This window comes from Sinocyclocheilus grahami, unplaced genomic scaffold (assembly GCF_001515645.1).
Source record: "Sinocyclocheilus grahami isolate Dianchi unplaced genomic scaffold, SAMN03320097.WGS_v1.1 scaffold165.1, whole genome shotgun sequence".
Taxonomy (NCBI): domain Eukaryota; kingdom Metazoa; phylum Chordata; class Actinopteri; order Cypriniformes; family Cyprinidae; genus Sinocyclocheilus; species Sinocyclocheilus grahami.
This window is the reverse complement of record NW_015505344.1, coordinates 187,817-204,788: the sequence shown is the minus strand read 5'-3', so window position 1 is coordinate 204,788 and position 16,972 is coordinate 187,817. Positions and strand designations below refer to the sequence as shown.

At 38.4% G+C, this 16,972-nt stretch overlaps 1 protein-coding gene across 1 annotated transcript in view; it reads right to left on the bottom strand.

The window, feature by feature from the left end:
• Positions 1-789: 789 nt before the first annotated feature.
• Positions 790-16,972, bottom strand: part of LOC107593144 (glutamate receptor ionotropic, NMDA 3A-like) — a 75,389-nt gene continuing 59,206 nt past the window's right edge. The window contains exons 3-8 of the mRNA XM_016282751.1: positions 13,232-14,324; positions 11,898-12,043; positions 10,173-10,288; positions 4,616-4,617; positions 3,214-3,353; positions 790-1,654 (exon numbers count right to left, since the gene is read on the bottom strand). Of these exons, the coding sequence (XP_016138237.1) occupies positions 1,135-1,654; positions 3,214-3,353; positions 4,616-4,617; positions 10,173-10,288; positions 11,898-12,043; positions 13,232-14,324 (2,017 nt within the window). The 3' untranslated portion in view covers positions 790-1,134. The remainder of the gene's footprint in view (positions 1,655-3,213; positions 3,354-4,615; positions 4,618-10,172; positions 10,289-11,897; positions 12,044-13,231; positions 14,325-16,972) is intronic.

The window sequence follows — 16,972 nt, the reverse complement described above, 5'->3', positions numbered from 1 at the left end:
GAAGTGTTCAAATGTATAAAATTTTTTAACATCATGATATTCAATTAATTTTAAAAAGAAAATGTTAGAACAGCATGGTGAGAGGGCAGTAGTTTAATATTACACACATATTTATGACTTAATTTTGAATTTAACAAAATTGCAACCCTCTCACCTCTTTTGTGTGATATGTTAATATATATTAGATATACAGTATATCATGTAACCCATTCATGGAAAGCACCTTCTTCACAGGTTAAAAGACTGCAGTGTAATGCTAAAATCTCACATATAAAAAGTCATGAGATGGGTGTTTTGAGTTTGTGTTGAATATACTGGGAATTTACCGTGGGGGAAAAATTCCACCATGACTAGAAAGCATTGCTGTCAACATCTGCTTAAAGTGAATATCCTAAAAGTTTGCCAGCATCATATAAGCAAGCGTAAATAATATCATAATCTATAACCATCACTTAAATGACTGAAACATCAACTAGATGTTGATTGTGCTCAAGCTGATGCGTTTCTGAACTATAATAGTAATCCAGATAAAGTATTGTCCAGGTAACTCTGAGCTGACAGTTTTCAAGTAAGATTCCAAATTTATGACAAGATCACATTTATTTCTTCAACATCAAACTTAATTCAAACAGGCAACCTGGCCATTCATATGACTTTATGGAGGGAAGAAAGGTCAATAACAGTAGCAGTTTTTAGATCAGACACAACTGAGCAATAAAATCATTGCCAAAGCAGCAAAGTCAGTGCTCTGTTCTACCTTTGACTCCATGACGAGGCCTCGGGTGCAACAGGGGTTTATTCCGATCCATATCCACCAAGAAAACAACAGCCGGGCAGAGGGAAAGCTCCATCAATAAACAAAGCTATGAGAGGAAAGCATGGACTTGCTTGCTGCTTTCAACAGTTTCAAACGCAAATGTCCAAATCCAGGTAGCTCCAGCTTTCACAGCGGGGCTTTAGAAATTAAGCCACATGAGGCCCTATTAGCATTATCATTAGCAAAACCATACCTAGGATCAGTGTTGCTTAGCGTGATGATTTTAAAAGAGTCCAGGGAGATTTTTTGGGGAGGAGAAAGATAGAAAAACATGTCCATTGTCATGTGTACCGTGTTCACTTCAGACATTGTGAGCATCACCTTTTCAAATCTGCTGGCTCTTTGGTGAGGGCGGGGCATATGGTGGCTGTGACTGTGGGCGGAGCTGCTGCGGTGGTTGCCGGGGCGATGACGGCAGCCGCTCGTTCTTTGGCCAGTGTAGTCTGAAGCTCCGCCCTACGAGCTAGAGCGGCTTTCAAATGCCCGCGGAATTCCTCGATCTTGGCCTGGAGCTCCTCCAGCTCGCTGTCTCTGGAGGGGCTTGAGGATCTCACTGAGGAAGAGGCGGGCCCCTGAACGGGCCCTCCGTTTTCACACACTCTCGCCAGTAAAGTCCCAGCTTCGGAGCTCAATGCGGAGGTGGCGCTGGACTGACCCCCCTCGGACATGACGCGGGGCAAGAGACGGCGCGTGTTGAGGGTCTCCAAGTTGAAATGGACCCTCTTGTTGTCTTTGGGCTCCTGCGCCGCATTGGCGTTCTCGTTGTTCCATCTGGCGAAGGATCCGAGGGGAGCAGGTGGAGGTGGCGGATGCGGCTGGGCTTTCTGGATGTTACAACTAGGAAGACAGAGCCAAGACAAGTGATTTTGTTAAAGGGATAGATCACCCAAAAATGAAAATCCTGTCATTATTATTATAGAGTTTTTTCGTACAATATCCTTTTCTGTGTAATGAAGTGGATGGGGACTGGGGCTCTCAAGTTCCAAAATGGCAAAAACGCCATAAAAGAAGTCATCCATATGACTTGAGTGCTATATTTGAACTTTTCTGAAGCTTTTCGAGTCACATAGACTATTTTTATGGTACTTTAATGGTGCTTTTGAAGCTTGACAGCTCCAGTCCCCATCCACTTTTATTATAGTGAAAAGAGGAGCCTAAATATTAATCAAAAAGTCACAATGTCTTCCATAGAAGAAAGAAAGTCAAGGAAATATGGAATAGCATGAGGGAAAGAAAAGCTTCAGTTAAATTACAAAAATGACTAAAGCTAAACAGAAATATATAAAAATAAAATAAAAAAGCACATCAATTACTCAAACTAAACAATGTTAACGAAAATGGAGTATATATTCAAAATATTAATAAATCACCCAATATAAATAATATTAATTATATTTGGGTGAACTATCCCTTTAAATAAGCTATACTCAGGGCCGTCCTTAGCTGACGCAGGGCCCGGTGCGAGGTAGGGGGCCCCTTCGGTCCGTTTGCGACTGTGTTCCAGGGAGGGGGGTCCCCCTCAAGCGCGGGGCCCAGTTGCACCCCCCTAAGGACGGCCCTGGCTACACTACATCTTCAGCTTGCTGTAATAACAAAAGCAGCAGCATCATTAATTATTAAAACTAATTTTCATTAATTGAAATAAAGCTGAAATCAAATCAAATATAAATATTAGATGAAAAACATAACATTTAAAAAAAAAAAGTAGAAATGTTGCCTTGAAAATGATTGATTTAAAACAGGTTTCAGTTAAATGACTAAAACTGAAATAAAAATAAAGCTAAATAGAATTTTTAAAAAACTAATATAAAATGACTGTGTTCCAGGGAGGGGGGTCCCCCTCAAGCGCGGGGCCCAGTTGCACCCCCCTAAGGACGGCCCTGGCTACACTACATCTTCAGCTTGCTGTAATAACAAAAGCAGCAGCATCATTAATTATTAAAACTAATTTTCATTAATTGAAATAAAGCTGAAATCAAATCAAATATAAATATTAGATGAAAAACATAACATTTTTTAAAAAAAGTAGAAATGTTGCCTTGAAAATGATTGATTTAAAACAGGTTTCAGTTAAATGACTAAAACTGAAATAAAAATAAAGCTAAATAGAATTAAAAAAAACTAATATAAAATGATTAAAGCACATAAAATTATGCAAACTTCAAATAAAATTAAAATGAAAACTTAAAATATAAAAATAATTCATTTATTTTGGGGGTGAACTATAACTATTAAAAGAGCTCCACTATCATAACAAGATCCTCTTCTTGCTATAATAACATCAGCATTCTGAGAAAAAACAATGAAGCATCATTAAAACCCAAGTGCATTTTTGACATTCAAAATGAAGTAAGCTGCTGTTAAAATGAAAAAAAGATTAATAAAACAGACAAAACCTTTTCTCTGTGTTCGCCCGCTGCCGTTTCACATCCTCATAAGTCATGTTCAGTGCTCTGTGGATTTTCTGCAAAAAAAGAAAAGAAAAGAAAAAAGGATTTATCTCATCAAGGGATGAATGAGAGAGATCAACATCATGCTTTTGATTTTAAAAATCAATATTCCAGAGATGGCAATTACTGACTGGGCTTGGCAGTAATCTCTCCACAAGCCCTCAGAGAAAGAGTCGGAGAGATCAAGCACAGCTCACATACAGAGTCAAAGCTTCGCCCCATGAATAACAGAACTGTGCCTTTCTTAATCTTTCATTCTGATAGAATAATAAACTTGGCGACAGCTGAAATTTTGGGGGTGGAAAAACTGCTCAGACAATAGAAAAAATAATGAACATTTAAACAGATTGTTTGGTCAACTGTTAATATTTGATCTACCCTCGTATCGTTTGAAACATGTTGGGTTCAGTGTTACTTTTGTTTTTTTTTCTTCACTTAATATATTATTTATATGATTTTTAGTATTCTTCAAAAAATGTTGGTAGATTTTATATTTAAAAACAACAATACTCTTTATTTATATTTTATTGATTAACCTCGAAGTACATCAGCTGGATTACTGAAAATTTAATAAAGACTAGGTTAAGTCCTGATTGTACCTTTGAACTTATTACCCTGAGATGTAATCATTGTCAAATAATTATTCAAACAAATAATTATTTATTAAACCAAATGTACAAATTTAACTGATATATTATTTTATTATTTAATTAAAATAAGTTTCGGATGAATTACAAAAATGACTAAAACTGAAATAGGCCTGTATCTCGGCGAAGAAACTTCTCAACTGCTGCGCAACTCTTTTTCCGGTACCTTGTGTTCTCAAAACCATTGAGAGAGCAGGTGAAGCCAGGTGTCTTACACAGGTCACTGTGTATTTTACGGATCCACAAGCATGAATCCAATCCTGTAAATCGTTGTAAGGCTGCTGCGTACTGCCAAGTGGCATTCTGGGAAATAACACATCCTATTAGCTCTGTCTCAGGCATGTTCACTTGTCGGATCGATTCAAAACCGAGTGTATCTTGCGTAGGTTTTAACCAGCTCACAATGCTTCGTCCTCATGGTCACGTCCTTCTGTGAGGCTCTGATGCCACAAGAGCGCCGAGATTTAAAATGGAAATGAGGAATAATCTTTTCTGCTCAGGCAATGGTAATTTCCCCCCCGAAATTAAGAGATGGAAAAAACACACCCTGCTGCAAGCTTAAAGTGTTCGGAAGCACTGAGAAATCTGTGCCGTAGGAGAGAGGGATAGTTCGGCCGTTCTGGATGTCAGCTGATCAGCACGCTCCAAAAGTGTCATTTACTCTGGAATCTTCTAAGGTTTCGAGCAGATCTAACGCACACCTCTGTCAGCACCGGAGATAATGACATGAGATAAGTTAGTGAAGGTACCCGAGCCAAATCAATGTGTAATTTGCATTAAAAATGACATAACTGAGCGAATGACACTTAATGACAGTTGTCATAAACATGCATAAAAACCCTTCATATCCATGACATGTGTCATGTCATGATTATGTAGGTGTCATGTCATGATTATGAAGTTGTCATGTCAGTCTTATGCACACCCCTTCAAGTAAAGTGTAACCTAAAAATGCACTTAAAAATGTAATACAATTTTAAAATAAAATAATCAAATGTGTATATATTGGATGATAGACAATTTTAGAAGTAGAATAGCATATATACTACCCAAAATGATGGTAAGATTTTTTAAAATGTTTTTGAAAGACAAGTCAACTAAATTTTTAGTCCATTTCCTAATAAGATTTTAAATATATATATATATATATATATATATATATATATTTTAGATTTGACTAAAAAAAGTGTTTAAAAAATTGCATACATACAGTACAATGACAGTGCACCTCTGCAATGATGAACATGTTTTACATTTCTGCTTAATTCGACTGAACATGAATATTAAATTTAAATTAAAACAGCGAGTAATTAATTAAAGAAAAATGTAATTTAGTAGTACATGACAGGCTGGAGATTTGGAGGTTTAATTGATTGGCACAAAGATTTTATGTTGGCGCTTTAAGAAGGACCCCGTGAAATTAGGGTGACAACCTGCTTATTGCTCTGTTGCAGATGTAATTTTGCGGGACATGTGTGAAAGAGATACATTTAGTGCTATTATACTATGTAAATATTGATTTACATTAGTTGGAAAGCCTATCTGCCATTACATTGGATGATAGCATTTTAAATCATCTATAAGTTATGTAAATGGTGCCCGTTTCTGTGATTTTGGTTTGAGTGATACTATGTAATTTACTCTACAGGAGCTAATCAGTTTGCTAAGTAACAGATGAACTAAGTAACAGGCTAGTAGGTAAAAATCATCTTGGGTAGCAACTAGTTTATTTTCTTTTATTAGAATATGCAAACAATAAATGCCTTTACTGGGTTCAGTATATCTTGAACTTGTACTTTTTGATGGATCTGGCAGGTTTAATCAGGATGTTCTTATCCAGCATGTGTGATGAATGATTTTCTACTTGCTAGGTGGAATTAGTGGGAGGGACATTCTCATTCTAGAGAGCATCTGATTGGATAGAATTTAGACACGCCCATGAGTGCAAGATGATGTCATCTAAATTTTTAGTCCATTTCCTAATAAGATTTTAAATATATATATATATATATATATATATATATATATTTTAGATTTGACTAAAAAAAGTGTTTAAAAAATTGCATACATACAGTACAATGACAGTGCACCTCTGCAATGATGAACATGTTTTACATTTCTGCTTAATTCGACTGAACATGAATATTAAATTTACATTTCTTTCTTTATTTGATAATTAGCTGTCTAATAAGTGGGATAATGTAGTTATAAAATAAATATTTTTCTTAAAATGATGCATTATTTATTTGCTGTATCACTTAATAATCTTCATTTCCCAACAAAATATATTTGTTTTTTTTCTCTTCTTCTTTAATGTAAACTCTGTGATTGTCTCAATGGAAGTGTCTTGCATTGTTGGTTGTTCCCTGTCTTATGTACATTAAGCAATTAAAAATAAAAATAAAATAAAAACGCGAATCACCATTCTTAAAGGGCCAGTTCAGCCAAAAAAGAAAATACTCTCTATTTACTCAACCCTCATGCTGTTAATAGTGCAATATTGTAACAGAGGCTTGTATTGTATATCTATTGCATTGTATGCCACTATATATGTTCATGTTTAATATTTCCTGCATGAAGAAATATATTTTGTGTTCAGTCAGTTACCTGTTGTCAGTATACACACTCATTTTAATTATATCTTTTTTATCTCTGATCCTGCCCGAAAAAACCATAAACATTACAGATATCATCTGAAGTAACAATTAATTTACATACATATGTAGTAAAAACTAATCCGGTGATTTTAGGTCGAGGTTTTGGCTGTTTGGCTCAATGATGCCCTCTGTTGGTAGGGAGTAGTATTGTGGCCGCTCGAACTCTTCCGGTAACTAAAATATTACAACTATTTGTTAACAGAACTATTTCTTTAAAGTGTGTGAGAGAATGGACATGTGACTTCAGAAACGTCGATTTAAAAAAATGGACGTAGATGTAGTGACAAGAGGGGTGTGTCACTCTGGGCCATCTCATAGGTGAGTTATGATGTGGGCGGGGCTTAAGAGTCCTATCATTCATATATCATTTCATAGACGTGTTCCCAGACAGGCATGAATCTTATTCAATCAGCACACACGTGGGAGACCAACTGATGCAGGAAATTGGACGACAGGCATATGATAATTAACACGGGCAGGAGTCCTGCACAAGCCCAGAGCAGTCTGATTTCGCCGAACCTCAATTACTGTTTTAGCCCAGATTGCCAGTGGAGGGTCAGGCCTGGAAATGGAGAAATTATAGCTAGGACAAAATATAGGGAAGATCAACTATAAGGTGCAAATATAATACTTGGTCCAATCGGTGGGCTGTTTTTCCCTCCAGCTCTCTGCAGAAAATCTGTCACTCACTCACTAGCCCCACTGGCCCCTAAGTGGCTGACAGATCACAGATATTCAAATGCTGACATCTACGCATTTCATCACTGCCGAGCTGCAACATGTACACTACACACACAAACACTAATACAACTGTAGCTCTGCATTTCAGCCTAAAACGCAGTCTTATATATTAAGCACTCATTAACAAACCATGTGCTGAAATAGCACTGCATTGTGTAATTAAATCTTATAGACTGAGCCTTTTTCACAATAGTCAGAGCTATATGTCTGTTGCAATTAACCTCTTGTGAAAAAGAAGTGCACTGTGTTGCATTGAATGTGTACGTGCAAGTGTGCTCAAAATATTAAATATAAAAAATTGTACTGGCCGATAATATAAGATTAATGAAATAAAAGGCCACCTAAGTGTGTTTAAAGAGAGTAAACTTTTATTTCTTAACTCACTTACTGTGATTACATTTTTAAAAAGTGCACTTTTAAATGTTAAATTGAAAGTTTTAAGATTTAAAAGTTCATTTTAAATCATTATGTATGACTAACATAAAAGCACATGTGCTTGTACAAGCACTTAATTATAATTTTAACTGTAGTGTGTTATTATTCGATATTACGTTTAAAGTTAATATATTTTAAATGTACTAAATTACAACGTCATCATTATAAACTTACACATGACAAATAAGTCAAATATTTTTCAGTTTTTCATAAATGCTTGTCAGTGCATTCGGCAATACACTTTTATCATATATTAGTAACAGTGATCATGAAATTATACATAAAGAACTACTCAAGTCATACTTATATGGGGCAAAAGCAAAAGTTCAGCTAACAGCATTTAACATAACTTTAAATTATAATACATTTTCATGTAATTGCAATTAACATCCAATTAATAAGTGTCCAAAAACATTACATTCCGTTCACACTTTTATTCTTTTCAAGTATATTATTTCCATAATAAACACTTTTTTTTAAAAGTATACTGAAGTGTACTTCTTTTTCACAAGGGACATTAGTTAGTTAATTTTACAGATTTGTATTTGTCTACATTTAATATTGATGAGAGTAATTAAACAAACAATGGAGAAGACCAATATAACCACTTAGGTTTGGTGCGCAGTATACTAGTTTATTTCATAAATACCCCATTATAATTTTTTTAAAAGATTAATTTATCATTATTTAAAAGTGAAATAATGAGGTTTATTGCTTAGAACACAGCAATAATAATTATAGTAATAATAACAATAATATACTATCTAAAAGAAGTAAAACAGCAAAAAAAATAACTGCAATATGTTAAAATATCTTCAGTGCCTCTCTGCAGTCATAAATGCTGAGCAATTTCGTGAGTGTGACAAATAATTTTGCAGCATTTAAGGGCAGAACTGAAGGGCAAGACCTGTCTGTTAAATTACAGCTAATGCATGAGGCCATGCTTATTAATCCATTAAAAAACAGACATAACAGACACAGAGGTATAATACGTGCTGAGGGGGAATGAACAGACATGAGACATGAGACAACAGGCATATGGTAATTAACACGACACGAGCGGGGCATGAGCTCAATTAGCCCTGCCGCCCCGCTCAGGGTTTGGCCTGGGAAATGAAAACATTCCAGACTGGACCACAATTATTTTCCCCAGCGCTCTCTCTTTCCTCAAGCACAGCTTTCAGTGCCGCCTTCAGGAAAGATCTGTGCTTCCTGTAGGCAGCTCAGGAAAACAGCCCAGGTTTGCATTTAAATTGGCTTCCCCACAAAAAAGCATGACAGCAGGAGAGATCTCTGCCAAGTTGACTTCTTACTTTTTCTCCCCTTGTCAGTTGTGGATTTGTTAATACATTCTAAAAAATGCAAATGTGAAGTTTGAATACTTCTAGCCCTAATGACAGTCATTTTGGTCAGTGAATAACATAACACAGCAGTCTTCTCCACATCCAGGGAAGAATCATACAGTATTCTGACTGATCTTCCTCTAGCTTTTACATATATTTGATCAAATAAAAATTGTTTCATATAAAAATCATGTAATGCATGTAGCGCATTACATTTGCTATTCATTATAAAAATATTTGCAGGTATATTTGTCTTCTGTGATTCATTTCGCAACAGAGGTGCCACCAAGATAAAGTGAGTAGCATTTAAGTTTCTGTATGCCAGTGAATTTTCTATTTAAGAAAGTTGTCTTAAAGGGGTCATAGGAGGCCCATTTTCCACAAGTTGATATGATTCTTTAGGGTCTTAATGAAAAGTCTGTAACATAGTTTGGTTCAAATTTCTCAGTAGTAGTGTAAAAAAAACAAATTTTTACCCTGTCAAAAACAGCTCTTTTCAGATCAAGCCGTTTTAATAGCATTTCCCTTTAAATGTTAATGAGCTCTGCTGACCCCGCCCCTCTCTTCCGAGTTGTTCCGAGCCATTTACTTTAGCTGCATTCATTGTGAAACTTGCTAATTAGCACATTATTAGGAAAGGCGATTTGCAAAGATTCATTACAAAACATTATACTCACTTCTTCTGTAGATGAGGCTGGATCATGAATGATTCACGCGAACATAGACGCGTATACAGTTTTATGGCTGGTAAAACATATGTAAGGATGGTAAATTTGTCGAGTCGCCAGCCACTGGCAGGTGTTGCGAAATGTTAACTTTAGGCCCTGGTTGTATCGTTATTTCGACCATGTGTGTTTCAGCTCTTATCCTCCATTGCAACCTGTATGTCTGGTCATGTGATCTCAACATAGCTGCCATTTCCATACAATGAAAGTCAGTTGGGTCCAAAACAACATGAGGGTGAGTAAACGATGACAGTATGTTCAATTTTGGGTGAACTATCCCTTCAGTGTTAAATAAAGCATAAACTACATAATCTGTCCAATTAAACTGTTCGAACTCAATTTGTACATTCTGCTTACCTTCAATAGCAAAAGGTTTTCCAACTGTCAGCAGCTTGCAGTCGGCATCAATGGACACCTCGTAGTCCAGCAGGGCTTTGTCCATGATAAAAGCATCAAGTTGAGGCGGATCTGTCCTTCACAACATAAAAAGAGGGGGGCTACAAAACTACACACAGGCAGGCACACACACACACACTCTCTCTCATTAAACATGCACAGTATGATTTTCATAAGTCAGACTGTGCATCTCATTCTGGTGCAAATGGAACACAGACATCATTTGTCTGAGCTAAATGTTCATAAACTGCAGCGGCGGCCATAAATCAGCAGTTACGCTAAACTAGATGCAAGCTGAATAGAGCCCAAAAAGGACTTTTAATGGATAGTGACAACTTAAGGGCAGCAGCCCACCCTTACTTAATTTAATGATAATAAAAGACGTCATTTATTAAAAAGTTCAGCCAGCGGCAAATTCGAAGTTAAACAAACTCAGCAGCACAACTTGTGGTTGATAAGAATAGCTCTTTTCCGTGTCAGTACAAATCAAAATGATCATTGCCAAATGAAAGCTATTAACATTTTTACCACCAGTAGTTTATTTTAACATAAAATAAAAAAACTTTTAAATCTGGAGTACAAATATGACTGCATAGAAACATCAACAAAAGGCAAGAGTGGCATAAAACTGTGGCATAAATTAAAAAAACTAAATGTTTCAGAAATGAATTGCTTTGCTGCTGCTTTGCGATACATGTGGACACTGATACCTCTGATCCTCTTCTCAAAATTAAAAAAAGGATTAAAGTGTTTTCCGCCAATTCAAATACTTCATGGATCTTTGACTCTTTTGAAGACGTTTGTCTCTTTTAAGTTCTCTTCCAATTACATTCTGAATGATACATCCAAAAAATTAAATGAAGCAACTTCTATGCCATGATTTCAGGCTTAATTCTGCCATCTGTCATACAGACTCAAAACTTTACTAAGGAATTATTGAAGGAAGTGAGACGCGGCGACTCTCGAAATGTTAATACTTTCTGCTCTCCTTCTAAATTCATCTCTGGTGTGAGTGCAAACTAGATTAGAAGTCTTGAGTCCAGCCAAAAAAAAAAATCCAGTTATGTGGTTTACTTTCATTGAAAAGAAACTTGTTAATTAGGCTTTAGATAAAAATCACATAGGATTTTTTAATTCTCCTCCTCATCCTTTTTTTCTGTCCCAGCTCTCCTCTCACTTTTTTTTGATAAAGCCCAAAAATAAAACAATATTTAAATAAATAAACAAAAACACACTCTTCACAATTTGGTATGTGTGTGACAGACTGTGGCACTGCAGCTGGCAGGAAACAACAAACGGCTCGCCTGGCGAGCAGCAGTGAGAGGGAATCTCAGAACTTAGACTCAAATACGCTGTGAGAAAAACTGCTTCAGGCAAACACCTCATTTTAATGACAGCGTTATTCAAAAATTGAATTCATTTGGCCGAGATATTGACACCTGCAGTATTGTACACCAGTGAGTCACTAAGGGGGACTGGTAGAGAAAAGATTCAGCATACGCATTTGCATTGTAATGAACAGAGTGCAACTGCTGTTTGAATTATTGATCACTATGCACAAGGTTTTTTTTCCATGTGTAGTAAATTTCACTTTTTGTTAATAGGGTTTGGCAGTATAACTACACCAGGAGCACTTACTCCCATCTGCTAGCCGAATGCATTCTGTTGGATGAATTGATCTCTTACTTGAGAGTGGCGACACCATCAGGTGTGGTGGGTTCGTTGAATTTTCGCATGTACTCGTGCATCTCAGGAAAACTCTTTTTCATGTAATCCTCCGCACTGCTTTCCCGAACAGTGCCGAATCGGAATCCCTGAGATGGGTGGTGGAGCTGAGGCCAAAGGTGGGGATAAAACATCAAAAGTCTTAGGAGTCAAAGTGTGATAAATAAATAATAAATCATGATACATTTTCCATTATTAACATAATAAAGGCAGTTTTATCCACAGTGCATTCAAAGTATCAGTTCATGCATTCTATGGGAATGTCACACTGTGATGCATTGCTAGTGCCACGCTCTACTGCTTGAGCTATGTGCTCTTTGAACTTTGATATATAACAGTTGTATGTACAACGTAAATTGAGTATGTTTCAGAGCCCAAAATTAAATTCCCAGTCCAAAAAGACCATTTACTGACTACCCATGCCAACACCCATTTCATATTTATAAACGTGGCACGGAAGTTCTATAAGACTTAGTAATGATTACACAGGAGTTTTTAAGGTAGAAGAAGGTAGACTGCTTTAAATGTAGACAAAACAGTACAGAAGCAACGTTGTTTTCTATAGGTTATTACTACAGTATATTCTATAATTTAGGGTACATTTTTATATCCATTGATGATAATTGTTTTTTTTTTCTAACAAATTTCTTCTGAAATATCAGATTTTATCCATTAAGAGAATAGCCGACACACCATAATCACACACATATCTTGTTTTTCACTTTGCATGAAATTGCCTTTATATCCCTTAAATTACAGTTTTAACAAGTCTTGAGTTCAAAATAATGAATAAAAAATGTTCAAAAATCAATCCAAAAATCAGTTGACTTTAAATATAATGTTCATTCAATATAAGAAAACATTTCATTTGACTCATATCCACAAAAATGGTCATCTATGTTACCAACCAAACACATTGTTATGGTTTGGTATATTTGTATGATTTTAATTCAAATAAATGTTACAATTTGAGGTTAGCCTGGTCAAGAAAATAATATTTGGTTGGCCAGACAAGGCCAGTGCCATTGATTGAGTCAAAATGGTGAAATTGTCAACTATTTTACCTGTCAATCTATACCGTTTGTCCGTAACATAGTTAACAAACTTGTCTTCAGGGAAAACATCTTTTTCCATGTAATATCAAAATGGTGTTTAACGATTAAGCTTAGCGACTAGCAGAATAGCTTCACTGACAAAATCCATAAATCGAAACCAATAGTTGTTTTATTGAGAAAACTTTTTTCCTGATGTGAAATGTACCTTAAATTAAAGCGAAGCATCTTAAAAGATCTCACCTTGGCATCATGTATTCCAGAGACCTCTTCAAAGGTCTTTTCCCCAACCATAACTGCAGCCAGGTTTGCAGTGTAACTAGACAAAACCAGCAAGCAAAATATGGCCCACAGGTTCATCAGGAAACGTCCAGTCCAACACTTGGGCGTCTTACTGGAGACTGTGCGGCCGAAGAGGATGGCGTAGCAAAGGTTGAGGGCTGAGGAGTAGGAGAAGACCTTCACGCGGTTTCGCCCATGAGGCGTCATGCCGAAGGGACTCTTCCATTCATAGAGGGTAAGGAAGAACGCCGTAATATGCAGTGCCACAAAGATGCCCATCCACATGGACCAGTGCAACGGCCACATGAACGCTCCAATGGGTGCCGCCGTGTCCTTACTGCGCACTAGTATTCCCAAACTCGTGGAAAAGAACGGACTGGTGAAGTCGATCATTTTACTGCGAGCTGAGTTGATGCTGAAGCTGGTAACAGCCATATCAGCCACCCCGCTCAGCAGGTCGCCCACCAACCCTGTCCACTGGCCACCCTTGACTGCTCCATATTTCCCGTCCCCAACTATGTACAGGTCATACTCAAAGTTCATGTCCTCTGCCAGCTTCTCCAGCAGATCAATACAGTATCCATAGCAGCACTTGCTGAAATCCGGTGGCAAAAAGCTGCTGTTGCCTTGAGCCCGTTCGGTGAACAAGTGGTCCAGGGTTTCCGAGTTATTTGTCCCTGCATCCAGACAGTATTGCCCAGCGGGACAGTTCCCATCCTCATCTACCTCTCGAGTGAAGACAAACGGGTGCTCCACTAGAGTGACTACCCGCAGACGACTCCCCGACACAGGAAAGCCGGCCCGCCATCTACGACCCACCCTGCCCATCTGGCCCTCGGTGTGCTGCCGAGGGGGCGATCCCTGCCATAATCCCTGCTCCTCTACATCCAACCTACCACCTTCCCAGCTGCCTACAGTCACCCACGTGGGCTGACCGACGGCATCACGGCGTAGACTCCAAATGTGGACCCTCTGAGAGGTGAGTACACGGGAGAGGTTGCGCTGAACGCTGACAGGGCCCGTCAACCCTACAAAGGACGTATTAGAGAGGAACCTGAGGGTGAAAGAATACAAGAGTCAGATGATGATTGGAAGAGGCCTAGATGGTCTATAACACCTGGAGAAAGCTATGCATTAGCATTCCTATTCATGCCAAATTGCTCAGCTGGAGCAGAACCTTCCAGAAGAATGAAACCACCTTTGCTAATGGGTGCCAGAATTGACCCTTCACAAAGAAATTTGTCAACCGGTAGAGATTTTGGACTACTGTCTCTATCGCGGTTACATGCTCACGTGATGCAGATGTGCTACGTGGTCACGAAAACTTATTGTTTGCATACGTTTTTAAGCATTGCGGTTTAAAAACAAGTGATATTAAGCCATTAAAATGCAGCAAAAGATAACTAATTTCGCTATATGCACGCGCTGTCTGAGGCCATGTCCACACGTGCATGGGTATTTTTATAAACTGAGTTTTTCCTTCTTCCGTTTTAAAAAAAATCTCTGTCCACATGAAAACGCAAACGCATGCTATGAAGCACTGTCAAGAGCATACCAAGCCAACAGGTGGCGATATAATCCCAACCGTAAAGCCATGTTGGCCAATCAGAAGCCTGAAAAAGTTTCCAGTAGGCAGAGATAACAGCGCATGCTCCGACATCACAAGCCAAAAATTCCGGTTTCGCTGTCTATATGATAACACTGCAACCAGAGTTTTTGAAAATCTTCACCCTGGCAGGAGTTTTCAAAAATATTCGGTTTCAGTGACCTGGTGCTGCATTTGCATGTGATGTCCTCTGCCAGCTTCTCCAGCAGATCAATACAGTATCCATAGCAGCACTTGCTGAAATCCGGTGGCAAAAAGCTGCTGTTGCCTTGAGCCCGTTCGGTGAACAAGTGGTCCAGGGTTTCCGAGTTATTTGTCCCTGCATCCAGACAGTATTGCCCAGCGGGACAGTTCCCATCCTCATCTACCTCTCGAGTGAAGACAAACGGGTGCTCCACTAGAGTGACTACCCGCAGACGACTCCCCGACACAGGAAAGCCGGCCCGCCATCTACGACCCACCCTGCCCATCTGGCCCTCGGTGTGCTGCCGAGGGGGCGATCCCTGCCATAATCCCTGCTCCTCTACATCCAACCTACCACCTTCCCAGCTGCCTACAGTCACCCACGTGGGCTGACCGACGGCATCACGGCGTAGACTCCAAATGTGGACCCTCTGAGAGGTGAGTACACGGGAGAGGTTGCGCTGAACGCTGACAGGGCCCGTCAACCCTACAAAGGACGTATTAGAGAGGAACCTGAGGGTGAAAGAATACAAGAGTCAGATGATGATTGGAAGAGGCCTAGATGGTCTATAACACCTGGAGAAAGCTATGCATTAGCATTCCTATTCATGCCAAATTGCTCAGCTGGAGCAGAACCTTCCAGAAGAATGAAACCACCTTTGCTAATGGGTGCCAGAATTGACCCTTCACAAAGAAATTTGTCAACCGGTAGAGATTTTGGACTACTGTCTCTATCGCGGTTACATGCTCACGTGATGCAGATGTGCTACGTGGTCACGAAAACTTATTGTTTGCATACGTTTTTAAGCATTGCGGTTTAAAAACAAGTGATATTAAGCCATTAAAATGCAGCAAAAGATAACTAATTTCGCTATATGCACGCGCTGTCTGAGGCCATGTCCACACGTGCATGGGTATTTTTATAAACTGAGTTTTTCCTTCTTCCGTTTTAAAAAAAATCTCTGTCCACATGAAAACGCAAACGCATGCTATGAAGCACTGTCAAGAGCATACCAAGCCAACAGGTGGCGATATAATCCCAACCGTAAAGCCATGTTGGCCAATCAGAAGCCTGAAAAAGTTTCCAGTAGGCAGAGATAACAGCGCATGCTCCGACATCACAAGCCAAAAATTCCGGTTTCGCTGTCTATATGATAACACTGCAACCAGAGTTTTTGAAAATCTTCACCCTGGCAGGAGTTTTCAAAAATATTCGGTTTCAGTGACCTGGTGCTGCATTTGCATGTGGACGAACGGCCAAACCGCATAGAAAAAGCTGCGGTTTTGAAAATAACCGCATTCGTGTGGACAGGGCCTGAGAGACAGCCACTATATGCACGAGCTGTCAGAGAGGCGTTTTGTAAGACGGTGCTTACAAATCGTGAGAGCATTGAACCAAGTTAATTTTGGCGCTTTCCAGGCCTTGAATGGCTAAACACACACACTTGTTTGTGTCAAAATGTCTGTCATTGCAAGTATCCTTGTAAACACAGTAATTTAGGTCTTAAGTGAAAGCAAACAGCTGAGAAAAAAACCCATGTGTAACAGTATATTGGATCCGGGCAGCTCCTAAAGTGACAGCAGTCTAATATTCCCGTTGTCTGTCATTCATGTTAATCAAACAACAAAGGAGAGAAAATCTCTCAGTGCTCTTGACTAAATCACTTTTGTAACTTCAATAAGTAGAAATCTATATTTAATTTACACAGTGAAGAATATGCAGTTTTTATACATTTGATTACTTTATACAATGTATTTAGCATTTCTTATTTATTTGTTCTATCATAGTTTTTGTCCTATTGCTTGTAATTAGTTTCTTATTCTTATTTAATCGCTGTGGCTCTTTAATGTGTCGTGACAGAATGCTAGCACCTCAGTTCAAAAAGCATGTAAACTGATCATCTCTTCCTCTT